This window comes from Natrix helvetica, assembly GCF_964273705.1.
Source record: "Natrix helvetica genome assembly, chromosome: 3".
NCBI lineage: Eukaryota > Metazoa > Chordata > Lepidosauria > Squamata > Natricidae > Natrix > Natrix helvetica.
The window spans coordinates 58,420,081-58,446,961 of NC_138549.1; the positions used below are offsets into that span (position 1 = coordinate 58,420,081).

Below are 26,881 nucleotides of genomic sequence, written 5' to 3' on the forward strand. Positions count from 1 at the left end.
AGGCTTGAATGGTTTGAACCGATAGAGTTCCGGGCAGCAAAAAGCATCGGCGGATTTTTGCTGACGTGGTAGTTACTGATTTTTGCTCGTGTAACGCAGATATGTGCTGTTCCCTTCGGATGAATGCCAAGTCTCGTTTGTGTAATGCAGTGTGCCTTAAACCCGAAAATGAGCGCCCAGCACGGGCCCTTCGTAACAGAATCCGCCTTCTGCCCTTTTTCCAGCTGCATTATTTTCCACTCCAAGCACGCCTTGGGGCAACCGAAGTGTCTCCGCAATGCACTCAGGTCAGCTCAAGACAAGGAAGAGGCAAACTAAAAAGTGACGAGAGAGAAGCGAGGCGAGCTACCTTTGGGCCCGCTTTGCTTTTGTCAACAAGGAACTCAACAGTGGTATACTGAAGCCAAGGTATTTGTGCTGGTGCAAGGGAAAATTCCAGGGGCGGAGGCTATGGTTGGTGAGGAAAAGGGGGAGGGAGGTGGGACCTTGACATTCCGCTCCAATCGAGCGAAGGGCGAGCGAGTCTTTATCACGCGCTGTGAACCAGCTGTCTCCCTCTTTTCGCCTTCAAGAGCTTAGGAAAGGAGTAGCTACAGCGAAGCTAGAATGGCCCCAGTAGCAGCTGCAGGAGTGCTCACCCTGACTAAAGTGTTGATCAGTGATAGCCTGGACCCCTGCTGCAAGCAGATACTGGAGGCGGCCGGAATCCAAGTCCTAGAGAAATCTAATCTCGGCAAAGAACAGTTGCAGGCCGAGATCAAGGTAAGACCAAAAGAACCTTGAGGTTACTTCGCTTCACCCCTCTAGGCGGATAAGTTTCAATGCCGGAAGGGGGGGGGGGGACCGACAGGGGACAAAACGTTAAACTAGGCAAGATAGATAATGAGCTGTGTCCCACTTCCTCCCTCCACTTCCAGCTGTGTTCATGAATTCATATCTATATTGTAAAGAACGCCGGGACTAAAGTTAGAATATTTGCCTCATTTCGTTTAACGATTGGGGATAAGGAGTACTTCGCTATTTTAGTCTTCCCATCCGTCTATAGACTCTCGTGATTCAAGAGTGGAAGCTTAAGGGTGTAACAAGCAATGCTAGATAGATTTGTTCAAGCTCGAGAGTTCCTAATTCAATCCCCTCCCCCCGTCGTGCTTTTCTTTAATAGCTCTTTTTAGTTTTTACTTGTTTTAATGTGTTATATTTTGTAAGCCGCCAAGAGTCCCCTGGAGCGGGCGATTACAATAAATAGAATGAAAAAAATAATACAATATTGCAGGATAGAAAGCGGGTGCATAAAGTGCAACGGTTCCTTTGGCTTGGTAGTGGAGAAAAAAAGAGATTCTAGAATAGTTTGCTCGAATAAAGGTTGCTGAATTTGTAAATCAAACGTGCTAATGGCCCAAGTCTAAACCTTCCAGTTTTTCTTTAAAAGCTATCTTTGGGGATGATGGGAAAATTGAAGAATGAATCTGAAGAATTGGGGTGATTAGATTCAATCTCAACTCATTGATTTGTTTCTTGGAGAACCGTTTTTCCTTTAAACTCAGTGGGAGGCACAGCGCCAGTGGTAACCCGAGTCTGCTGTGATTTGCATAACCCGCCTCATTCCTTGGTTCCAATTATGTTGGAAGATTGTAGAACTAAAAGCTGGTTGGGAACTGCCCCAATTTATCCTTGGCTCTAGTCCTGAGAAATTGGGTTGTTCCCAATGGCTGTTCCCAATCCCAAGAACATTTTGCCAATTACAAAGAGGAAGTTGGTGGGATTCTGTTGAAAAAATTCTGTCCTTGTTTCCAGGCCCTCCTGTTTGGAGAAAAGTGTGTGTGTGTGGGGGGGGGGAGAGATAAAATTTGCTTGGCTACATATTAAGCTTCTGGAACCAGAAAGGAACTTGCCTGCACCTGTCTGACAACCAAAGAAAGCTAAAAGTAGACAATTGACTTAATGTTCCTCGTGCTTTGCCTATAAGGGAGTAAAGGGAGTAAAAAGATTTGCAGCCTGATGAGTCCTATGCAGGGTGAAACTGATCATGTGCTGCTTCCCAGTGATCAATAATAATAGCCAGAACCCGCTCCCCTTCTAACGGGAAAGTTATGTTAAATTTTGTACAGTACACAATATCTTTCTAGCCTGAGAGCTTAAAAAAGGAAGGTGGGTTGTATACAGTATGCGTTTCTACAAATAGATTCTTTAAAAAGGGAACTCTTGGTTGCTGCATTTTGAACCTGGTCCAGCAAAATCAACTGGGGGACACTGTGTGGGTCCAGGGAGGATCCTGGGGATAAAGTGATGAGTGCAGGGCCTATATTTCATGTGAGTAATAACTTATTTTTTCCTTCTTTGTGATACATCACCATATACTGTATGTTAGGTTTTTTTCATGCAAAGGCAATGCACATATATGGAATTTCTACCTTTCCCCCTTTTGCCTTCAATGAAATGGACAAGGGAATAGAGAATTGATTTTGGAAGAATGTGTCAGACTTGCCCCAGTTGGCCCTCTCAAGAAAGCAAGACTTCTGAATCCATTTTCAAAAGAACTTTTACTGAGAGAAAAGAAAACCCCAGTAGTTACCCCCTTTTCACCACCCACACTGTGCCAGCCCTCCACCTCACACTCCTCTGCCTCAGTGCTGCCGCAGTACCTCCCACCTCACCCTCTCCCCAAGTGGGGGGGTGGGGGGAATGCCACTGGCCATAGAGCAGGCTGGGGAGCACGAGAATCACGGAGCAACAGCCAGAGAGGCAGGCCGGCCACCCAGGTGGAGGGCTGGCACAGGGGGGGGGTGAGGAGGGGGCGGCTGCCAGGCCTCCTCCAGGGGGGAGCAGGCTGTGAATGGCAGTGGCAGCAGTGTCCAGAGGAGGCAGCAGTGGTGACAGAGGGGCGAGCAATGGACTAGGTAATGCTGGCCCACCACCTGTGTGCATGCCGGAATGGGATGAGCTGGGCCTGTGCATGCATGCACCCACCACCTCCAAACAAGCATACAAGCCAGGATAGTATGGACTGGGTTGAAGTGACGCGGGCCAGCCCCTTACAATTTCCAGAACCACAGTGCAGGCCGGATCCAAGCACATCTAGGGCCGAATCCGGCCCATAGGCCTTGAGTTTGACACCCCTGTTCTCTTGCAAGAGGAATAGAGCTGGGGATGGAGGAGGTGGGTTAGGCATTTTAGCCCTTCTTAGGTTCTTTGTTTAACATTACTTCTTTTCTGCAGAGTTTCTGTGAGAAAGTAAGAAATATAGAGGTGATCTGTGAATTGGTTTGTTATCTATAACTGATGCAGCTTTCAGCCTTCCTTATAGTTTCCTGATACCTGTCTGGTTTAGGAACAGGAATAGAGGGCACATTTCTAAGCTTTGATTGTAGTTCTCTGGGCAGCTTTGTGTTCCCTTATCCAATTGCTGATTGGATTTTGATTTCTTCAGGATGTTGATGGGCTCATTGTACGCTCAGCAACCAAAGTGACTGCAGAGATCATCAATGCAGCCGAAAAGTTGCAGATCATTGGAAGAGCCGGAACTGGGGTTGACAATGTAGATGTGGAGGCTGCTACAAGGAAAGGAATCCTAGTCATGAAGTAAGTCAGCAAGAGATTGCCAGAGAGCAAAAGCATTCCCTGCTTTTACATGGAAGGGAATGCAGAGGTCACCAGGCACCTAATTCCAAAGCAGGCCTGTCTGGTCTGATCTTCAACTCCTGGATTTGTTCATAAAGCAGAGGAGCAAAAGTTTAGGAGCAATGAATCGGCAGGCTTCTTTCTGAAAGACATTTGCTGTCACTCAGTGAAAGCAATTTTAATTGCCTGAGTCTTAAGAGATCATGCCTTTCTTAAGGATGAGCACATATGATACTAGGATTCGGTAGCAACAATCCCTATCTCCCTTTCTCAGCTCTGAGTTTATGGGTGACCCTTGTTGGAGAAGTGAATGCTTAGCATAACTTTATATCTTCTGAAGTATTTCCTTACCTGCCAAACTGAGCATGCTATTTCCTTGCCTGTGGTAAACCTCTTAAGATCTTTAGCCTCTTTTTTTCTCATAGGAAGAGAATCATTTCCCTTTTACAATCATCACTGCATAGGCTCAGGAAAAGAGAAATTGAATAAACACCGTCTTCCTACTCATCCTAGGGACAACTACAGGTAGTCCTCGACTTAACAACAGTTCATTTAGTGGCTGTTCAGTTACAATGGCACTGAAAGTGATTTATAACCATTTTTCAGTTATGACCTCCATGATCATGTGACCAAAATTCAGATGCTTGGCAACTGGTTCATACTATGGTTACTGTGTCCCAAGGTCATGTGACTACCTTTTGAAACTTTCTGACAAGCAAAGTCAATGGGGAAGCCAGATTCACTTAATAACCAAGTTACTAACTTGTTAACTGCAATGATTCACTTAGCATCTGTGGCAAGAAAAGTTGTTAAATAGAGCAAGACTCACTTTACAAAAGTTTCACTTAACATAAATTTTGTACTGAATTGTCATACCTACCTGTTGCCGATGACTACCTGTATTCAACTCAATCCATGCAGCTCAGCTTGAAGGAAAAAAAACAAGCAAGTGGATTTTTTTTAAAAAAAACATTCCCCCTTATTGCCAAAGCTACAACTCCTTAAGAATAGCAATTCCTATTAACTCTAGAGGAGGAAATCTACTTGTTTTTGCGTTTGAAAATATTTCAGGTTGCTTTTAAGTTTATATGGTATGTTTTTGCCTTCACCTATAAGTCACTTATGTACTGTGTCGATTCTTCATTTATTGCTTATTTTTTCATAGTTCATTTAAATGCACTCTGATAGCTGGAAATACCTCTCAGATACACAGATGAATTGTAATTGTTTAATTCAGACAGGAACTAGCTATGGTAGTAGGATTTCATGCAGTCTTGTTTAGTTGAAGAGATCAGATTAATTGCTGGTGGATACTTTTTGAAGTTTTGAGACAAGCATGACAGGTCTTTCTTTTCTTCACAGGATTCTTCTTTTCAGCTACAAAGAATTGAAAACAATTTCAATTATGGGGCACTATCTTTTAGAACTTCCTAAACATCATTTGTGTCTTTTTCATTCAACAGTCTGTGTGTAGTGTCTATTTGGAATGCTACTTTAGTTCTGGGAAAACAATGTGTATTGAATGAGTGCATAGAAGCCTATGTTGATTGCTCTCCCAAGTGACTAGGAACTGTTAACACTATATTTCTTACTTATTGCTTTGCCCCATAGTACTCCCACTGGCAATAGTCTCAGTGCAGCAGAGCTAACATGTGGTATGATCATGAGTCTGGCCAGGTAAGTAATAACATTTCTGGGAAATAATGGAACATTCTAGCAAGAGCACAGGCTACCTTGAACTTCTGTGTCTTGCAAGAAATTAAATATTAAACAAACAAAGAAAAGAGTTAAAATCTCATAAGGAGTTGGGAGGGTACTGTACTAGTTGTAGTTATTTCATTAGATTAACTCAGAGGTTCCCAATCTTTTTCGGTTTGCGGCTCCCATAACACTTCGGATTTTTTCCGCGGCTCCCTTAATAGGTACATCCGATTTTTTTTAATTTTTGACTTTTTAAGGATTTGGAAATCTACTTTTTAGTTCGTTAAGGTTAGGTTAATTGAAAAATAAATTAAACACGAGCTTTAAATTCACAATTTATTGAACATCGTTTAATGATTTAAAATTATTAATGGGATGGATGGGCTTGTTGTTCGCTGCACAACTTCTCAAATCTTGGATCAGAAAAATAGCTTTTGAAAAGTAACTTAACCACCACACTAGCCCAGTGGTGGGCAACCTTTTTTTTCAACTGAGCCAAATCTCGCCAAAACCACGATTGAAATTTATTTGGAGAGCCGCTCTTGCTTAGCAACCAAAATTTTGGGCTCAATTGTGGTCATATGTTGTTTTTCTTTCTTTCTTTCATCTCTCTCTCCCACTTTCTTTCTTTTTTTCTTTTTCTTTCTCTCTCTCTCTCTGGCTCTTTGTCTCTCTCTCCCTCCCTCCCTCTCTGTCTCCCTCTGTCATTTTCTCTGGGTGTCTATCTGTCTCTCTCTCTCTGTATCTCTGTCTCTCTCTCCTCCTTCCCCCATCTCTGTCACTCTGTGTGTGTGGGTGTGTCTGTCTCTCACTCATTCACTTAATCACTCACTCTGTGTGTGTCTCTCTGTCTATCTTTCTCTCCCTCCCTCCCCCTCTGTCTCTCTCTCTCTCTGTGTTTGTGTGTGTGTGTGTGTCTCCCTCTGTCTCTCTCCCCTCCCTTCCTCTCTCTCTGTCACTCTGTGTATGTGGGTGTGTCTGTCTCTCACTCATTCACTTAATCACTCACTCTGTGTGTGTGTCTCTCTCTGTCTGTCTATCTTTCTCTCCCTCCCTCCCCCTCTGTGTGTGTGTGTGTGTGTGTCTGTCTGTCAGTCTCTCTCTGATTCCCTCCCTCACTCCCTCTCTCTGTTCCTCTCTCTGTCTGTCTGTCTCACTCACACACACACACACTGTGGTCACCACAGTGTGTGTGTGTGTGAGTGAGACAGACAGACAGAGAGAGGAACAGAGAGAGGGAGTGAGGGAGGGTATCAGAGAGAGACTGACAGAGACGAATCAGAGACGTACTTTTAGCTACCTGGCAGCGGCGTTTTGCCTTGGGGGGCTCCTCAGAACTTCCCAAGACTTCGGAGGGAAGTTTACAGCCCTCCCTCGGAACGCTTCGGAGGGAAGCTTCTGCAAAGGCGAGTGGCAACAAGTTTCCCAGGCTTTAATTTGCCGAGCTGTGCGCACGCGCCTGTTTTCCACGGCGTGGAGCAGCGGTGAGATTCTGCGCGGCGAGCGATGATTCCAGGGGCCATCCGGGAAGATGAGGAACGCGAGGGGGACCCTGCCCCCCCCCACTGATGCCCCCCGGAATCATCGCTCACCGCCCAGAATTTCGCCGCTGCTCCACACCGTGGAAAACAGGCGCGCGCGTACAGCTCGGCAAATTTCAGCCTGGGAGACTTGTCATGCCCGGGCTTTTGCAGAAGCTTCCCTCCAAAGCCCGAGAGGAGGGAGGGAAGCGGGCGCCCGGCTTCGCGGCGCCCTTATGACAATAGCGCGGCTCCCCAGGGAGCCGCGGCGCACACTTTGGGAATCACTGGATTAACTGACTGACTTATGTTTGTATTTTGTATTCCTAAATATGGGATATCAATTTAAGTAAAGTAAGTCTTAAAATGGAGGTGCATGGTAGGCATATAATTGGTAGTAACCAAACAGCTTGAAATCAAAATTCAGCAATTCAGAACTCATCAAATAAAAACAGAATAATAAGAAATAACAGTGCCACCCTGATTAAAAGCCTGGGGATTTTAAAAAATTATTATTAGAGACTGTTTGTAACAAATTGTTATTTCAGGCAAATTCCACAAGCTGCAGCCTCAATGAAAGATGGAAAATGGGACCGTAAAAAGGTAAGCTGATTCTGTGGGAATGTCAGATAGGAGAGTCATATATTTATAGAAAGATTAGAAATTGTTTCAAACCAATGTGTCTTTCTGCTGCAGTTTATGGGGATGGAACTTCAAGGGAAGACCCTAGGCATTCTAGGCCTTGGCAGGATTGGCCGAGAGGTAGCCATTCGGATGCAGTCCTTTGGCATGAAGGTAAGAGCGATTTCCCCCTCAGCTGCCTTCGACCTCCTCTTCTCAAAAAGGCTGTGGATAGCCAATGCTCCTATTTCCTAGTGGTGGTGATATATGGAAATCTCAGCCATTCAGAAAACTTTTCTTTCTTCTCTCTATCTGTGTAGACCATAGGCTATGACCCCATAATCACATCTGAGGAGTCAGCTACCTTTGGTGTTGAACAGTTGTCATTGGAACAGATCTGGCCATTGTGTGACTTCATCACAGTGCACACCCCACTCCTGCCTTCCACCACAGGTAAAGTGCTAGTTTTGAAGCCCCTTGTTTTGTTGGTGGGATCCATGTGTAGAACTGAGTTATGCATGCTTATATTTGCTACTTATTAGGAACAGATTATATAACCCCACAATTTGTGCAAATAAGACTGAGTGGGAAAGGAGGTAGCGTAAGGAAGAAAATTTGACAGTGATATGCAGGATTCATTGCCTAAGCAAAAGGAGCTGAAGCAATTTTAAATAAAATAAGGAAGTGGCTGAAGCAGACACCTCCATAATTCATTGAAATAGGAGGAGGAGGAGGAAATATTGTACAACCAGACGTGCATGATTCTTTTAATATAACCAATCTCAATAAAAGTAGTTTTAGCCTATCTGGAGTTGATTTCCTGGTCTGTTCTAGCTAGTGGGCTGACAGTAAGGACGGAAAATTGGAATGATTGACCATGAGAAGTTATATGTGGTAAGCAGGCATCTTGAATGAGGAAAAGGAATTCTTTGGGGATAAGGAATGGAGAAGTCAGAATATGTTAGAAAACCCTAATGGTGCAGACAAGGATTACTACATTGTAAACGGTGAAGAATTCTGGATAATGGGGGAGGAGCAGTTATGTGTCTTTATATTAAAATTCTGCAGCTGTAATTGTGGAAACCATGAGAGAAGCACATGTTTTACTATGGTAACTTGCTTGAATAATTCTTTCTAAACCGGTTTATTGCTTTGTTCACAGCTTTGAATTTTCCTACAGGAAAAGATAGTATTCAAGCTAAATGGAAAGGCAGTCAGTTCACTTGGCATGTGATATAATTGTGTTGCAAATTTCTAACAAGGGGAAATACAAGAAGAATACATTGGGCTTTTACTCAAGTTCTCTGCTTTTGCTGCTGCTTTTTTCTAGGGCTTCTCAATGACATTACATTTGGTCAATGCCGCCATGGGGTCCAGGTGATCAACTGTGCTCGAGGAGGTATTGTGGATGAAGGTGCCCTTTTGCGGGCTCTCCAGTCTGGCCGCTGTGGAGGCGCAGCTTTAGATGTTTTCACAGAGGTGAGGCTTTGTGACATCTTGTTTTGCTTTTAACAGTTCAGTTCTGCTGGGCAAAGTTGTGGTGCAGGTGGAGCTAGTTGTTCTACAGCAGTTTCCTGTGACAGCCAAACTGGCTGAGGAACTCTGGAAATAAAAGGACATATTTTTGGTCATATACTGTGATTGAGGAAAGTGTGCACTTCAGGATGAAAAATACATAGTTATCTACTAATGTTCTAGAGCTAAATATCTGAAAATGCTGCTCCTTATTGTTTCACTGCAAAAGTAGTTGGAGTCTTACAGTGTCTGCATTATTAAGGATAACAATTTTTTTCTAAATCAACTAAGCCTGGACTTAGCCTTTTATAACTTAAACAAATCATTTTTCCTTTTTAGGAGCCACCCAAGGATAAAGCCTTGGTTAACCATCCCAATGTAATCAGCTGTCCCCACCTGGGTGCCAGTACCAGAGAAGCTCAGAGTCGCTGTGGAAGAGATATTGCCATGCAGCTTGTAGACTTGGCCCAGGGCAAGGCACTGGTTGGCACTGTGAGTCCCACATTTAATCCTCAGCTAGTCATGATTTGTATATCATTTTAAAAATTCATTTAACTAATTTTAATTTTAAACTTATCATCATCAAATATTTATTATGGTCAAAGACCAGCACAAATTTTAAACTCAGTTTCTGCATATTCTAGCACATTTCATTTTTTCAGAAAGAGTTGAATTTGTAAGCAAAATCACAGCATCATACAATACATTTGAGATGTGATAAACAGCTAACTTGAATACAAGCTAAAACACACAGTATTAAATTAAACCTAAAGTTCAGCCAGTGCTTGTACTGACCTATCAAGCTTAAAAGTGCTAACTTTCATTGTGTGACTGCCAGTATTACTTTTTATAAATGATAATAAAAATAGAACTGGTTGATACAGTGGAAAGATATTCAGTTCTAAAATTGAAAGCAGTCCTCATGCTAAATACCCCAAGGGGATAGATTATCAAAGAAGATAATACGATATGTTGGTATTCAGCTGCTAAGAAACTCATCAAATTTGGTACTTAATGCATTTTGATGTGAAAATATTGTCCCTGTATAACTGGGGAAAGGGTTGTGGGTTGGAAGTCTAGTCCAATAGGCAGTTTTACATTTCTGTTCTTCCCTCTCTCAGGTAAATGGACAGGCTCTTAGCAGTGCATATGCATCCCATACCAAGCCATGGATTGCACTGGCTAGAGCTTTAGGAACTGTGCTACATGCACTGAGCCACCAATTGAATGGAAGTGTGCAGCTTATTACCGAGGGTGAGATGAGAGAGCCAGGCATAGTGCTTGGCCTTCAGATATTGGCTTTTTACCAAAATCTTTTCACTCCTTTGCTTTTGTTCTCTCATCTTCCTACTTAACAGAAAAGCTTTATTTTTCAGCCTACATAATTTCTCTTGTGTGAGATTTCATCTTTTTAAAGAGAGTCAATAACTTTCACCCTCTCTGGGATGTCTTTTGTTTCCTTCTTTGTTTTGACTTCTGCTTTCTTCTCAAAGTTTTAAGAAAACATGTTTCAGAAATGGTTAGAGATTAGATTAGATTAATCATGTCTTTCTCTAGGATTGCTTATTCTCACTTAAACTAATTGTCGGAATTTCTTCTGCAACAAAAGGATGCATGAGATCCATATGTGTTTGTGTGTGGTGTGTGTGTGAATGTGTATTTATGTAGATATACACATCTATATAATAGCCAGAAGGCCACCTTTCCAAAATGGTTAGAGGAAGACAACACTCTCAGTCTGAATTAATGATCATTTAATAAAATTAATTCTGTGCATGTTGACTTTGTATTCCAATTTGAGTAATGATTCTTATTTGCAAGTAAACATGATTGTGCTGGGGGTGGATCTATTTTTCCCAGTTTAATCCATGTAAGATGATTCTTAAGCTGTTGAGCTTGACCCCTTTCTACTTGAAATATAAAAATATGCCATAGAAGCTTTTGTTCTGAGTTGCAAAGCTACATATAGCTAGGCAACTTATTCTTCCTTCAAAGTCCCAAAGTTTTGAAAGAGCCAAGAGTGCAGTGGCTCTTTCAATTCTATATATTCAATAAGTGAATCACATTCTGCTCTCATACTCCACCAGATGTAGAGTATCAGTGTTTGCAACTGAGAACTGTTCTATCCATCAAGATTCTCCACTCGATCTTGATTTTTCAAACTCTTATCATCTCTTTTTTTTACCTATTTATCCTATCCATCCATCTTCATCATCACCATTATCTTTCCTAGCCTCTATTTACACATGTTCACTTTCAAAAGCATCTTGCTCCATTAACTTTTGCTCTGTTATTTTCTATAATATGGTATTCTCAACAAATATGTTTATGGGGGAGGGGGGAGTCTTTAGTTAGCTTCCTTATCAATATTTTGTTTCTTTTCCATATCAGAACCAATCTGTCTAGTAAATGTATGGATGCTGGGTGAGAGACAAAGGGCCTTTTCCTTCTCTGAAGGAGTGAAGCTGGTGAGAGGATCACCTTTCAGGAAAAGACTTACCGTACCTGTTGTAGTCTCTAACAAGAGACAAATGGAAACTTGTAATTTTGCTTACAGGGATGGGTTCTGTTTGAAACCCTGGACTTTGTTCCTCAGTTTATACATCTTCTGGGGAGAGATAATATTAAGTGCCTTCTGATGATTCAATCATGCCTGTAATTTTCACTAGGTTCAGCCTTGCAGAAGTCTAGCAACTACTTGATTCCTGCAGTGGCAATGGGGCTTCTTCAAGAAACTACACAGAAGGATGTGAACCTTGTGAATGGGCTGCTTCTGGCTCAAGAGGCTGGGTTGAAGGTACATAACTCCCTTTATCCCCTGATCCAAGAGCCAGTTTATTACAGGCCTTTGAGACAACTGCAGGATCATTAAGGAGATGTGTAAAGTTATTTCTCTTAAGAAGTGCTGCTATTTCTTTCTTAATATTTCCATAATTATAAAACAGGTTGAAATTTAAGGTATGCATCTTTCCCAGCACAGTTATGGCTGTACATAATAACCCTACACTTCTGTTTTCATGATAGACAAGAACTCACCTTTCTGCAGCTATGCATATCTGGAAGACATTTGGAACAAAATTCTTCTTTCAGGGAAAGCAGTGTACTAATTTCCCTCTTTCTGATTCCTAGATCACCACTACTCATACTGACAGAGCACTGGGCAATAATGGACAATTGCAACTAACTGCAACCAATACCCCTCATGTGCTTGTTGGCTCTGTGCAAGGCACCATTCCATGCTTGCTAGAACTCAACGGGGCAAACTTCAAGCAGCTGGTTCCCCTCAATGGTCCTCTACTGTTCTACAAATCCAAGACCTCCAGTGTCAGTATGTTACCAACAATTATTGGTAAGACAAAACATTTCTCATCCCCTTCACTGATTTTTAGTAAGAATTTTGTTTAGAATCAAGTTCCCTCCAATTTGTGCTCCAAAGACTAAAACCATAGACAAGGATGAGTCATGAATATAACTACCTTTGGTGTATCTATGAATAACATTGGATTTTAGAAGAACATTTATGGTAAGTGCTCCAAGGCATGATAAAGAACAGGTGAAAAATTTGATAGTTCTATAAAGATGCTTTAAACCACGATCTAATGAATAATATGATCTGTATTGGTATATAATTGCTATAATCATCTCCTTATGGGATTTGGGGTGGAGGGAAATAGGGTGGTCCTTACTTAATGACTATTCATTCATTGACTATTTGATGTTAGAGCAGCACTGAACGAACTGTAGTTATAACTGGTCCTCAAAATTATGGTTACTGCAGTCATGTGATCAAATTTCAGGCACCAATAAGCCTAGCCACATTTATTTTCGCAGTATGTGCTTCAACTCCACCCCCCCATATCTGCCCTTTTAGTCATCCTGCACTTCACTGCACTCACCTATTTTTGCCATCCTTCACCACCTCCAGCTGTTTTTTGCCATCTTCCTGCATCTTCCCCCTCATACTGTTGATGATGTGTGCTAAGCTGAGGAACTTATTGGCTCTTATTGGCTCTAGCTACCAGAACTGCTGTTGTTAAGTGGTATGATCACATGTTTCATCTAATGACTGCTTTGTAACAGAAATTCCTGCCCTGATTAGAATTGCTAAGCAAGGATTACCTGTATGGAAAGCACTTCTGTGATATATGAAATAAATGACATGGTTAATGAAGAGAAGATTGAAAAATTATTCTGGAAGTTCCAGACATGAGTTTAATACAAATAACAATTCGTAATGAACTCACAATATGTGACTCACAGGTAGTCATTATGAAGTAGTTTTTTTAAAAAATAATCTTTTTTATAAGGATGTGTATAAGGGAGAGTGACAAACAATGTGACAACAGTGGGGAGAGAGGCATAATTTTTGATCCTTTTCCATTATTAAGGGGGTACATGAAGTGTTTTAAAATTAAAATACAGATCTATTTTGTGCATTTTATTTTTTAACAAATGTCACTACAATTTGGCACAAAAAATTAGCAGTGTAGGCGGTGAAGATTACTGGTCTGCAAATGCATAGTCAGATTTCTGGAATGAGCATTGTTCTGATTTCAGATCTGCTAGGGAAGACCAAAATAGAGCTGCTGTGCTACCATCATTCCAGTACTGATAGTGGACAGGAGTGGAATGTCCTGAGTCTATCTTCTGCTCTACAAAACCTGCAGGAATTGAAGCCACATCTGACAGAAGTGTTCCAGGTGATACTTTAAATTCTGGTGAAGAACTTGACAGGGACCACCAGTTTCTGTAATGTGAATCTTATAAATCTAATTAAAAATAATGCAAAAATGATTTTGCGCATCATTGCTTTATGTATAATACAGTTGTCCTTGAGAGCTTGAAGATAAAAATGTATTTCAGTGTGAGAAATGAAATGGTCTTTTTGACTACTTACTGATATAAATCATTCAAGATGGCTCTTAGTTCTGAAGAAAACAGAATGTGTAGCTTTATTATTCAGAAATCATACATTTCTTTTGTTTGCAAATAACATTTATTTTAGTATTATTTCTACAGTGCATTTTCAGATGTTAGTTTGAAGGACAGAACTTTACAAAGGACACAGCACATTTCACACTTGGGAAAATTGTACCTCAATTTTTCAGAGGATCTGTGTCTTAGGTGACCCAGTTACCATCTTCAATATCTGAAACAATTTTTTCAGGAAACCAACATCCTCTGCAGACTTGGAGCTCTTATGTGGAACTTCCATTTTCTTTTCTTTTTTCTTTTTACTCCCTCCCTCTCTTTTTCGCTAATTTATTTATTAGTACATAGAAATGCTCACTCCTCTGGATCTTTTTATAGCCAAGGACCTAAATATTTTTAGAAAGGTAAAATGCATTGGTATATTGAGTGCTGTCAAACAATATTTTCTATAATTTAACCATTGTCTATCTAATTCCGATGTAGGAGATGGCCAGGCTGAGCCTGAAGGTAGAGTCAGATGCATCAATCCGTTTGCAGACTCTATGCCCTTATGACCTAAGTCCAGTCCCTCTTGAAGTCTATTGACTCTTATCTGGTGCCAATTTGCCTTGACTGTTAGTAGATCAAATTCTTGTGTATAGGTAGCATGAAATAATCTTCTAATACTTTTGAATTCTATCCTGGTTCCTGAATTATTGTACCTAACATCGGCTCCCTTAAACAGCAATTCTAAGCTTAATTGGAGATTCAGAATTTCCCATCCCAGTCCTATTACATACATGCCGCTTCCCTAATCCCTTAAATTCCCGCACAGTCCTGCCTCAAGTATCTGGTTATAATGTCAATAAATCCCCAACATCCACCTCTTTAAATCAGGGACTAGTTGCTTAAAATACATTATTCTTCAATAGTTTTTTAAAATTGCATTTTTAAAAAAATAATTAAATGCTTGAATTTCTTATAGTAATGCCTTTTAGAGCTGGGTGATACTTTTGAAAAGCTAATAAACATGTAATTCTGAAAGTTTTAATATAGACAAATTTTAAGATAACAATGGCATTTAGCACATTGATTTGATTTATGTCCATCAAGTCATTTTTGACTCTTAGCCACATAGATACAGTACATGTGCTCCATGGCGATCTATTCCTAACCTATTCTTTCAGGTCTCCCAATGATGCATTCATTGCCACTGTAACTGAATCCATCCACCTCACTTCTGCTCTTCCTATTCTTCTCTTTCCTTCTGTCTTTCCCAGCATTAGAGTCTTCTCCAAAGCTGCCTTCTTCACATAATGTGTCCATAGTAGGATAATTTGAGCCTGGTCATTTGTACCTCAAGCAAGAGCAACTCCGGTCTGATCAACACAATGTAAAAATATTTTTTTGTGAGAGCTACCCAGTAATAAATATGTTAGTTTGAGACTGATGCTTTCCTTTGAAGCATGCTAATTTCCCAGTATTTCAAAAAATTAAAAGAATAAAACTGTAAAGCTGAGGCATGGAGCTTGGTATCAAATTGATACATTGGAAAGTCTGGGTGCTGAATTAAACCCAGATTGTAGATAAAGTAATCATTTCAGCATACAAAAGTATATTGTGTTTCCTCTACTTTCATTCCTAACAAAATAAAAATACTTCCTTTAAATCAGTCATAAATTCAGAAGTATCCGCAACAAATTGTGGGGATGCCAAACCAATGCATCTGCTATAGTACGACCGAGCCAATGCATTATTACCTACTTGTGACCCATAATCTGATGGAAATATATGACATGACAGATGCTTCATATTGTTATATATGTACTGTTGTTCTTCTCCATCTCAAAACTCAGCAAAGTATACAATTGAGGCAGATACGTATTAAGATGTGTCAGGCAACAATGGCAACTCAACAATCACAAAATATAAGAGTTGAAATCTGCCCCACATATAGCCTAAGGATACAAATACAGGGGTAAATTGGAATATTGACAGCAAGCATGAATAAGCAATGAGACTCTACAGTACAATAGAAATCCAGCAGTCCTCAAAAGCTTGGATTACCCTTCTTTCCTGTTGTTAAGCAATTACATTGACTGTCCATGGGGATGAAAGATTCTAAATAGAAACAAAAGCAAGGATTTCTTTGTTATTACCATGCTTTCATCTATCCTAAATGCATGTTAGTATTGTAAGTGGGAATACTGAATTTGGCACAGGTATGATTAAGGCTGGTGACTTTATCAACACCTCTATCTTAATAGAAATGTATATGAAAGCCTGTATTGACCAAGCCATGGATACCAGAGGTTCTTAAAGACTGGCATATGCAAAATATTGAAATGTAAATAGAGTAAATAATATAAGCTAATGAATAAAATAAATCATAAATGTTATATGAAAGTGGGAAATATATAATAAACCTAAGAACATTTAATTTTTGAAGTAAAATTGATAAAATATATGCAGGGAAATGAAAGTAAAAATTGCTAATGAATTAAAATGTGTACCACAAAATATAAATTGGTACCATCTAGGAAGTCGAAGGTGTATTTGAAAATTGGAATCTTTAGGGTGATGATAAGTTTGTTCCAGTCAATGGTAAAAATGAAAGAAGCAAAAATGAATTTGAGAAAAATGTAACTTCCTGAATGAATGTGATCTATTCTGCTGGATAATGGATATGACCAAGATGAAAGTATAGAAAAAGAAAGTGGACCATTCAGAGATTAGCAAATCAGAATTGTGAATGATGAGTATCTGCATATAGAAAGGGCAGTTTGTTCTTAATATGTGACACAAACAAAATGTCATATTTTCCTATTTATTATACATTTTCTTTAAACCAATGGGAACAATATATTTTATATTGCTATGAATGAGCTGGAGGGTAGGCTGAGAATCAAAGATGCCTGCAAATATGTTAGGGCAGAAGTGTCAAACTCAAGACCTGCAGCCCGGATTCGGCCCATGGGGTGCTTAGATCTAGCTTGTGAGACCACCCTGGAAACAATGAAAGTGCAGCATCCCTCTGCCAGCAAAAAAGGAGCTCGGGGAGCCACGCGAAGAGAGCAAGGAGGGAAAAAGAAGGAAATGGGAAGGAAGAAGAAAGAATGAAGAGGGAAGGAAGGAACATTATAATGAGAGGGAGGGTCTGAGGGAAATCCTACCTTAGCAGTTGACTACCCACCACCCTGTTGCCTTTCACCATCCCCTTGTCTCATCCTGACGGTCTCCCATTCTATCACTGAGGATGCTTTGATTACAAAGCCAGGTTACCTTGCATGGAGAGTGAGTGGGCTTCTCTCTGACTCACACACTTTGCCCTCTTGCACACCATGAGCAACCTGGCCAAGGATAGCGAGAACAGCAGCAGGAACCTTGAGGTAAGTGCAGTTGGACATATCCTGAGGGAAGCGGGGTTGGGTTTGGCTGGGCTGGGCTGTGGGGCCCCGGTGCCCTGGGAGCTTGAGGACCAGGCTGAATGCTTGCCCTCCACTGCCTAGGGCTCTGGACAGCCTGTGCCACTGTCTGGAGGGTCCTCTATGTGGCCTACGTGGGATGGTGAGGCTCCTCTAGAGTTCAAGGGTTTGTCCCACCTTCTGCTGGAGACAATGGATTCTCCCCCCCCCCCCAACCTCAGGTGCCCCCGACACAAGTGATGTCAAGCTGGCCATTCCCCCTGGCCACACCCCTCCCCCCCAAGGTCAAACACAACACTGATGCGGCCCTCAATTAAAAAGAGTTTGAATTAAATTGAGTTAGGGAGTCATTCCTAAGTTCTTGCGATAGCTGATGCAATCTATTTTTCTCAATATTTAATTCCTGCCTCCCCCATAATGGCAATTTTTGTCTATAATGAAGCTATTTGCAGAAACACTTTCAAAGATACTCAGCTAGTCCTTAACTTACAACCATTCATTTAGTGACTTCAAAGTTATAACAACCCTGAAAATAGTAACTTATGACCATTTTTCACATCATCATTGCAGCATCCCCATGGTCATGTGATCAAAATTCAAATGCTTGGCAATTGGTATGCATTTATGACAATTACAGTGTCCCAAGATAATGTGATCATCTTTTGCAACCTGACCAACCAAGTCACTGGGGAAGCCAGATTCACTTAACTACAAACTTAACAACTGCAGTGATTCACTTAACTGTGCCAAGAAACGTTGTAAAATGGGGGGGGGGGGAACTCACTTAACAAATGTCCTGCTTAGCCACAGAAATTTGGCCTCAATTGTGGTCATAAATTGAGGACTACCTATATTTACAATATTTTTCTTCATCTTGTTTTGATATCAGGCAGGATAGAAGGGAATTTTATACAGGCCATGTGGGAATTTTATTTTCTGATTTGATATTATTCTTTATTGCACATATCTATGAATAATGAACCATTCAACCTTTATCAGCCTACTGTATTTTGCTGCCCAACTGAACAACACACACACCAGCTTGAAAGAACAATATTGGCATATTCCTCTTCCAGCTACAAAAGTCTAATAATTATGTGCTTTATTTTAAATGTTTCTGCATAGCAGGATAGGTAGACAGGCAATTACCAAACTATAACAAAATTCTCATTTCCATAAGTATTTTCATTTTTCCTTTTTGCCTAATAAATGGCAACTGAGTCTTCAATCTGCATATCTCCTTTCTCTTAAGAGTTCTTAGACCCAGGGTTCTGATTTACCAGAAAAAATACCTCATTAATGGCAACTCTATACTCCTAAACTAGTTTCCGTGCATATTTCCTGCGGTTTTTCTCATCCACTTGCTCCAAGTACCAGGTTCCTGGGAACAGGTCATCCTCGGATCCATGGGGAATGTGATCAACTATGGGAAGATAGAGGAACATGAGCCAATACGAATCAGTAAGAATCAATATAAGGAGTTAGCATTGATACCTACACTTTTTCTCAAAGCAATGCTCACTTGTCTTCCTATGTGCATTTACAATGCATTGAGGAGATAGGAGAACATTATCAAAATTATTATTTCCCTTCAAACGTCTAGAAGAGATTCCTATGTATTCAGCTCAGGGATGTCTTTATTCTGGGCCCACTTAGCAATAGTAGGGTCAGTGGCTAAGAAACAAGGAAGAGTAGAAGTGTTTGCACCTCCTGGCATGGCATGGGCATGGGCATAGGATGTTATGACATGGGAAATCAACAAGATCAGGCAATCCCCAAATTATCATGCAGTGTAGGGTTGTTGTACAGGCAGAGCAGAGGTGAAATGCTACCGTTCACCCAAACTAGTAGTAAAAAATGCTTTAAAAAGTTTTTTAAAGTTCTGACAATCTGCTGTGCCGAGTGATCATGGAAACTTTTTAAAAACTTTTAAAGCATGTTTTTACTATCTCAGCTGTGCGACAATCAGCTGTGTGTGATTTTCTGTGAGGTTCCTGCTTGCTGTAGTGGCCATTTTGAGTGAAGTCCAGCTGCTTTTGCATTGTGTGTGAGTCCGTTGTGCAGCTTTTGTGTTGTTTTGTGTAAAGTGTGATAGTTTGTTTTTGAGCTCTCTGTGACTCTGAGAGGTTCCTGCTAGTTGCAGGGGCCATTTTGTATGAAATCCAGCTGTTTTTGCATTGTGTATGAGTCAGTTGTGCAGCCACGGCCATCTGGTCACATGACCACCAAGCCACACCTACCCAGTCACATGACCACCAAGCCCACAGAACGAGTAGGAAATTTTTTTTGAATTTCATCACTGAGGCACCGATGTCCTCGAAAAAGAATGTCAGTAACTATTATATCAGCATCCACTTGAATAGACATGAGGATATAAGAAAAAAAAATCTCCAAGATTCCTCCACCCTGACCCTGATTTCCTTTAGTATATGAAGGGCAGAAAGAATCTCCCGCAGGCTTTCAAGATTCAACTGAGTTTTAGTTTCTTTCAGGACTGGTCTATCTCAAATGATCAATAGTTTATTTAACATTTCAGCCACACCTGAAAGTAGGGAGGTCAGGAACCATTTTTGTGATGCTATTTCAAGAATAATAATGATTGAATGAATTCCTTAAGCATCTTTAAGTATTAAGGTACCATTTTGTCCCTTCACACTCCTCAATTTCAAAAATGGCCCCAAATTTTGAAAGCCAACCATTGGGGGAAGGAGGCAGTCTCCACAGATTGCCACTTTTTCCATAAATATTTTGAGAGTGGACAGATGACATTGGTGTACACAAGGTAAAACTAAAGACTATATTTTCTTGAGCTCACCTGAATTATGAGTATCCTCCCTGACTTTCAGGATCTCATTGAACTTTTCAGGAGAAACACATTTCCGGGAGCCTAAGCGAGTCTTTAAATCTGAAAGACTGGATACCAGTTTCTCCAGAGGAGAGCCTGAAATAAAAAGTCAGATACTTTTCAGTGAGAAAGCTGGTGCTATCTTGAGACACAACAGCTTCATGCTCTGATAGGACAGTGTTACACCCTCTAACTCAGTGTTTTTCAACTTTGTCAACTTTAAGATGGTTGAATTTCGGGACCCAGAATTCCTCAACTGGAGTTGAAGTTCACTCATCTTAAAATTGCTGAGGTTGAGAAATGCTGATACACAGAGTATGAATTGACACGTTTGTGTTAATGTGAGGTAATACGTTTAAGAACTGTAAAATTATCTAAAAGGTCACTCTTGGGACTGAAAAATAGATATAAATACAGTGGAATTGGTTGCTGCCTTAATACTTGCAAATAGAATAGATTGATGGATCCATTATTTAGAGGAAGGCAGTACCTTCTTGCTTGCTTGAGGCCCCCACATTTTTGTTTTCATCTAATTTTAGGCTATCTCTAAGATGCTTTCCTTGAGGCCAAGCATGGAAGAGGGTGTTTAAGCTGTGGCAGGCAAATCTTCCTTACTTTTACTAAATTGTGAAGGGGTGGGCTATAGGAATTGCTGATGATGAATTCATCTGCCGACCTAGCAGTTCGAAAGCATGTAAAAATGCAAGTACAAAAATAGGAACCACCTTTGATGGGAGGCAACAGCGTTCCATGCGCCTTTGGCATTTAGTCATGCTGGCCACATGACCACGGAGACATCTTCCGACAGCGCTGGCTCTTCAGCTTTGAAACGGAGATGAGCACCGCACCCTCGAGTCATGAATGACTAGCATATATGCATAGCATATTACCTTTCTGATAAATTCAGTTTCTAGTTCAGGGATGTACAGTATATAGGATTTGTTGGGAAATGTAACTGTAGGAAGTAGGAAAGATGATCTTAATGGAGATAGGCAAGATACATTTTAGTATTAAGGTGCAGGAAAGTGAAAAATATTTTAAGTCTATTTGTACGCAGCTCAGACAGACAACTCCCCAATTCACTAAAGTGAATAAGAAAGGGGAGGAGGTACAACAATATCAGACTTACATGAATCCATTAGTGTAGCCAATGAGAATAAAACTAGTTTTAGTTATCCTATGGAGTTGATTTTTTTTGGCCTGATCTGGTAGGACTGATTGCAGTACACCACCACTTGGGAAATCATTGTTCTCTCCTGTCCCCCTCACTTATCATTGCTTGAAGCAAGCTTCAATTCTTATTCTGATAAGTGCAATATATATGACCATTTTTTTTCTTTTTATTAAATTTTTAAATAAATTTTACAATTATCACCCCCACCTTACCCTACCCTCTTCCTGCCCTCCCTCCCCCACCATTTCTTTAACATCCATATGCCTGGCTGTTTCTCCGCTATACCAGGGCAGAGGCTGCGGGAATAGACTGAATTTCTGCCTCCTCTGGACCATCACAGAGAATATGAAACATGAGTTATTTCCAGTGATGGGTTTCAAATCCCATTCCAAAGGGCAGCAGGAGGTGAGTGGGTGGGCTTTATTGCATTCCAAGCATTTCCCACCCAGACAGGAGGCTGCATTTGCAATGGGGGAGGTGTTTGGGGAAGGCAGCTGCGGAATGGGGGGGGGGGTGGCAGAGGAGCTGCTTTTAAGCCATTGGAAAAGATATCCAATCCAAGTTGTAATCAATGAAGCTGTGTGTGTGTGTGTGTGTGTGTGTGTGTGTGTTTGAGAGAGAATGAGTGAGAGGGAAGGGGGTAGGAGAGATAATCCAATCCAACTTCTGTGTGTGTGTGAGACAGAGAGAGAGAGGAGGGGGAGGGAGGGGGAGAGGGAGGAAGGAGGGGAAGGGAGAAGAAAAAGAAAGAAGGAAACTTCTTTTGCAAAGGAGAAAAACAAATGCTGTTGCTTTAAATCGGAACTGAGCATGCCTGGCTGGGATTCTGGGAGTTGAAGTCCACAAGTCTTAATAACTTTAAATTGAAAATGTGCAGGAAAGAACAAATTGGTTATTGGTTATATGTTATATGTTTTTGAAGTTTTGGGGTTTGTGCAATATGAGCATTGTGTTTCTAAAAGGGTTTGGATGATTCCCTGCTTGTGAATGGAGCCAAACTTTCTCTAAGGTCATTATCTCATTATCTCTATCTGGCAGGCATTTAGAATGAGCCTCAGGCAGGTTTCTTTGTTAGCAGAAAAAAAGAAAAACAGCACAGCAATTTAGGGCTAGAAGACTACTAGGAGGTCATCTAGCCCCCCCCCCCCCCCCCGCTGCTGCAGCAGGAAACCTTACATTGCATGGATTATTTTGGTGCCTCTAACACAGAGGAAAATTTCCAGAAAGGAGTAATAGTTTACTAGGACAAGGCTGCCATGCAGAGGAAGGTAGAGATAGTCCTTTACCTATGACTACAATTGAGCCCAAAATTTTGGTTGCTAAGCAAAAGTGTTGTTAAGTGAGCTTCACCACATTTTACCCAATCCATGACATCTCCTGGTGAGTGACATCAAGTTGGCCACTCCCACCCGGTCACATGACTGCCAAGCCACTCCCACAAAACAGGCCACACCTACAGAATAGGTTCTAAAAAAAATTTAAACCCACCACTGAGCACAAATCATTGTGCTCACTTATCCTTGCTTGAAGCAAGCTTCAATTCTTATTCTGCTAAATACAATATTGTTCTGACCCCCTCCTCTTGTATACCAAGACACTCCGACACAAAGTCTCTTCAAAGATGTTAATTGACATACAGGTTCCACCTTGGCAGCAATCCAGTCCCCCGGGCCTGACGCTCGGGATGCGGTCGGGAGGGAAATCGTCCATGATAGGCCCGCACCAAAGCTGGAGCATGCACAGCCGTCGCATCGGTCCAGGTCCCCCCGTCCGAGTCCTCATCCGCCCAGTCGACCAAATACTGGAACCGACCCTTGAGCCATCTCGAGTCACGGATCCGGGTCACTCTGTGCGATGGCCGTGCGTGCACCTCAGGCGACGATGGCAGGGGCGAAGAGGGACGTCGAAGAGGACAATCCGACCGCTCAGGGATCAGGAGCGAGCGATGGAACACCGGGTGTACTCGCATCGAGCGCGGGAGGGTCAGGCGATAGGCCACCGGATTGATAACGGCCTCCACAGGGAACGGCCCCAGATACCGGTGGTCCAACTTCCTCGTAGGCCGGTGGGACGGAAGATGCCGCGTGGACAACCACACGCGATCACCCACGGCCAATTCCGGCACCGCAGGGCGAGACCTGTCCGCCACCCGCTTGTAATCCTCCTTCGCCTGATTCAAGTAGCGGCGCACCATCTGGTGAACCGCCTGAAGCTCAGAGAGGAAATCCTGCGCTGCGGGGACCGGAGAGTCCACGGGGGTGAGAGGGAAAAAACGAGGGTGGTACCCGACGTTCGCCATGAAAGGCGTCATCCGTGTGGAGGAGTGCTGCGAGTTGTTGAACGCAAACTCCACCACGGCGAGGTACTCCGCCCAATTGTTCTGCTGCTGGTTCACGAAGCAGCGCAGATATTGTTCCAGAATCCCAATCACCTTCTCCGTCCCTCCATCGGTTTCGGGATGGTGCGCCGAGGACAGACAAACTTGAACGTCAAGAGCGGCCATCAGCCCTTTCCAGAACTGGGCCGTGAATTGTGTACCACGATCGGAGACGACCCGGTCAGGTAGGCCGTGCAGCCGGAACACGTGCTGGATGAACATGCGGGTGGTGGCGCGGGCTGTCGGCAATCTCCGGCAGGGGATGAAATGCGCCATCTTGGTGAGCATGTCCACCACCACTAGGACCGTAGTGAAACCGGACGACGGAGGCAGTTCCGTCAAGAAGTCCATGGACACAGCTCCCCAGGGTCTGTCCGGGGTCGGCAATGGCTGTAGCAAGCCTGGAGGAGCTCCCGTCGCTGATTTGGCCTGTCAACACTGCACACACGACGTGACGTACGTCTGCACGTCGTGTCGCAGGCGAGGCCACCAAAACGTACGGGAAACCAGGTGCAAAGTTTTGAACAGGCCAAAGTGTCCCGCTGCTGGAGTGTCATGACACTGGGAGAGAACCAATCCACGGAGCGGTCCTGCAGGCACGTAGAGCCGATCCCGATACCTCAAAATGTCCTCGTCAAAGGTCCACGGGGATGTCGGCCCTACCTCTGCCCGCCGTTGTTCCACCCACTCGTCGTTTCGCTGCGCATTCCGTATCAACGACCGTAAATCCACGGGTTCCTGGATTGCAGCGAAGGACTCGACGGGTAGGACCATCCGGGGGGCAGTGAATCAGCAGGGTCTGAGTACTCCGGCTTTCTAGACAGGGCATCCGCCCTCTGGTTCAAGGCACTGGGGATATACGTGACCTTGAAGTGGAACCGGGCAAAAAACAGAGACCACCGGATCTGGCGTTGATTGAGCTTCCGCGCTGTTGTCAAAAACTCCAGATTCCGATGGTCTGTCCGGACTTCGACCTGATGCCTGGCCCCCTCCAGGTGATGTCGCCAGGCTTCGAACGCCGCCTTGATAGCCAGCAACTCCTTCTCCCAGATGGTATAATTGCGCTCGGAAGGATTGAGTTTCCGAGAGTAATAGGCGCAAGGGAAAAGGATGCCATCAGGGGCGTGAGCCTGCAATAACACCGCCCCCACCGCGATGTCGGACGCATCCGCCTCGACTACAAAGGGGCGATGGGGATCAGGGTGTTTCAAGATCGGCTCCTTTGTAAAAGCGCGCTTCAAGGCCACGAACGCTTGTTGTTCCGTGGACCCCCAGTGAAACGGCACTTTCTTTTGCAGGAGCCGAGTGAGGGGCGCGGTCAAGAAAGCAAAGCCGGGGATGAAGGACCGGTAGTAGTTGGCAAACCCGAGGAGTCTCTGAACGTCTTTCATCCATCGAGGAGATTGCCAACTTCGTAATGCCTCCACCTTGCCTGGCTCCATCGCAATTCCTTCAGGGGATATACGGTGCCCCAGGAACTCGATGGTGGTCTGCCAGAACTGACACTTCTCCAGCTTGGCAAATAAGCGATGCTTTCGAAGGCGCTGCAAGACCTGACGCAAGTGCTGTTGATGATCCTTCCGAGACGTAGAGTAGATCAAGATGTCGTCCAGGTAGATGACGACAAACTGATCCAAAAGGTCCCGAAAGATATCGTTCATAAAATGTTGGAAGACAGCTGGGGCATTGGTCAACCCGAACGGCATGACCGTATACTCGAAATGTCCGTATCGGGTACCAAAGGCTGTCTTCCATTCGTCCCCCGCCCTGACTCGGACCAGATTGTAAGCTTCACGTAAGTCCAGTTTTGTAAACACCGCGGCCTCCCGGAGCCGCTCCAACAACTCGGGAATCAGAGGCAACGGGTAGCGATTACGGATCGTGATGGCGTTCAAGCGCCGGTAATCGCAACAAAGTCTTAGATCCCCGGTCTTCTTTTTGACGAACAAAACCGGGGCAGACAAGGGCGAAGACGAAGGCCGGATAAAACCCCGGGCAAGGTTCTTGTCAATGAAGTCCCGCAATGCGGCCAACTCCGGTTCAGACATGGAGTATAGGCGGCCCGTCGGGAGTTTCGCATCAGGTACCAGGTCAATGGGACAGTCATAAGGCCGGTGCGGTGGCAGTTGGTCCGCCTCCTGTTCGCTAAACACGTCCGCGAACTCCGCTAAACCCGGCGGCACTGTCACCTCGGCCGAACTGGGCACCTGAGCCGTGCAAACATGACGGGTGTGGTCCACGCATTGCAAGGACGGGAACGAGATGCGGTTCTGCGACCAGTGGATCTGGGGATCGTGCGCCCGCAGCCAAGCCAGGCCCAACACCACGGGGAAATGCAGACCCGAAGCCACGTAAAATTGGATGGCCTCCTCATGCTCCCCGAGGATCAGGCACAAAGGCTGCGTGGCGTTCTTGATGGGCCCAGACAGAAGCACCCGACTGTCAATGGTCTCCACTCGCATCGGAGGGTCCACCGGGCACAGAGGGACGTGATATTTCGTGACAAACGCTGCATCCATAAAGTTCGTGGTAGCCCCAGAATCGACCAAGGCATGGGCTGGAATTCCCTGCGGACTACCCGACAAGAGAATGTGCGCTGCAAGAATCAGATGTCGTGGAGGCCCCACCGCCTCTGTTCCGGCCTGTGCCCGACCCGAAGTCTCCCTCAGAGTGGGCCTCGCCCGTTTCCCGACACGTTGCTGAGGGGAGGCCGCAGTCCGCACAGCCCCCCCTACCCTTTTTGGGGCAAACCAAAGCCAAGTGTCCAAAATCCCCACAGTAGAAACACAACCCCCCTGCACGCCGTCTGTCCATCTCCGTGCGCAACAAGCGGGGTTTGGCGGCACTCAACTCCATGGGCTCCTCCCGAGTAACTGCAGTCTCGTGAGGGACCAGCATCCTTTTGGTCTCCTGGGACACGCGGCGAGGCCTCCGCCTCTGCAGCCGGGCGTCTATCCGGAGGCACAAATGAACCAACGCGTTGAACGTTGGAGGCCTGTCCACCCTCACAAGCTCGTCCTGCAGGCCATCTGATAGGCCATCCTGGAAAGTGTCCATAAGGGCTGGCTCATTCCAAGCAGAGTCCTGACTAAGCAGCCGGAATTCACTGACATAATCCTGCAAAGAACCACGCCCTTGGTGCAACTCTTTCAGGAGTCTGGTGGCTGTTTCCCC

General features: G+C 43.5%; 2 protein-coding genes across 4 annotated transcripts in view; one reads left to right on the top strand and one right to left on the bottom strand.

Annotated features, from left to right (window-relative positions):
* The first annotated feature begins 546 nt into the window (after window positions 1-546).
* Window positions 547-13,769, top strand: PHGDH (phosphoglycerate dehydrogenase). The gene is made up of 12 exons (XM_081947136.1): window positions 547-762; window positions 3,428-3,579; window positions 5,230-5,295; window positions 7,388-7,442; window positions 7,536-7,634; window positions 7,781-7,913; window positions 8,791-8,939; window positions 9,315-9,467; window positions 10,097-10,229; window positions 11,645-11,772; window positions 12,105-12,324; window positions 13,533-13,769. The coding sequence occupies exons 1-12, from the start codon at window positions 607-609 to the stop codon at window positions 13,685-13,687; spliced, it is 1,599 nt and encodes a 532-aa protein (XP_081803262.1). The 5' UTR covers window positions 547-606; the 3' UTR covers window positions 13,688-13,769.
* Window positions 8,948-26,881, bottom strand: part of HMGCS2 (3-hydroxy-3-methylglutaryl-CoA synthase 2) — an 82,604-nt gene continuing 64,670 nt past the window's right edge. The window contains exons 9-11 of one of the 3 annotated variants that reach the window (XM_081947140.1): window positions 20,127-20,252; window positions 18,604-18,734; window positions 13,884-16,007 (exon numbers count right to left, since the gene is read on the bottom strand). In XM_081947140.1, coding sequence (XP_081803266.1) covers window positions 18,628-18,734; window positions 20,127-20,252 — 233 coding nt within the window. In that variant the 3' untranslated portion in view covers window positions 13,884-16,007; window positions 18,604-18,627. Of the gene's footprint in view, window positions 9,063-13,883; window positions 16,008-18,398; window positions 18,735-20,126; window positions 20,253-26,881 lie in introns of those variants that run through there. The other 2 variants (XM_081947139.1, XM_081947141.1) reach the window with 2 other exon arrangements.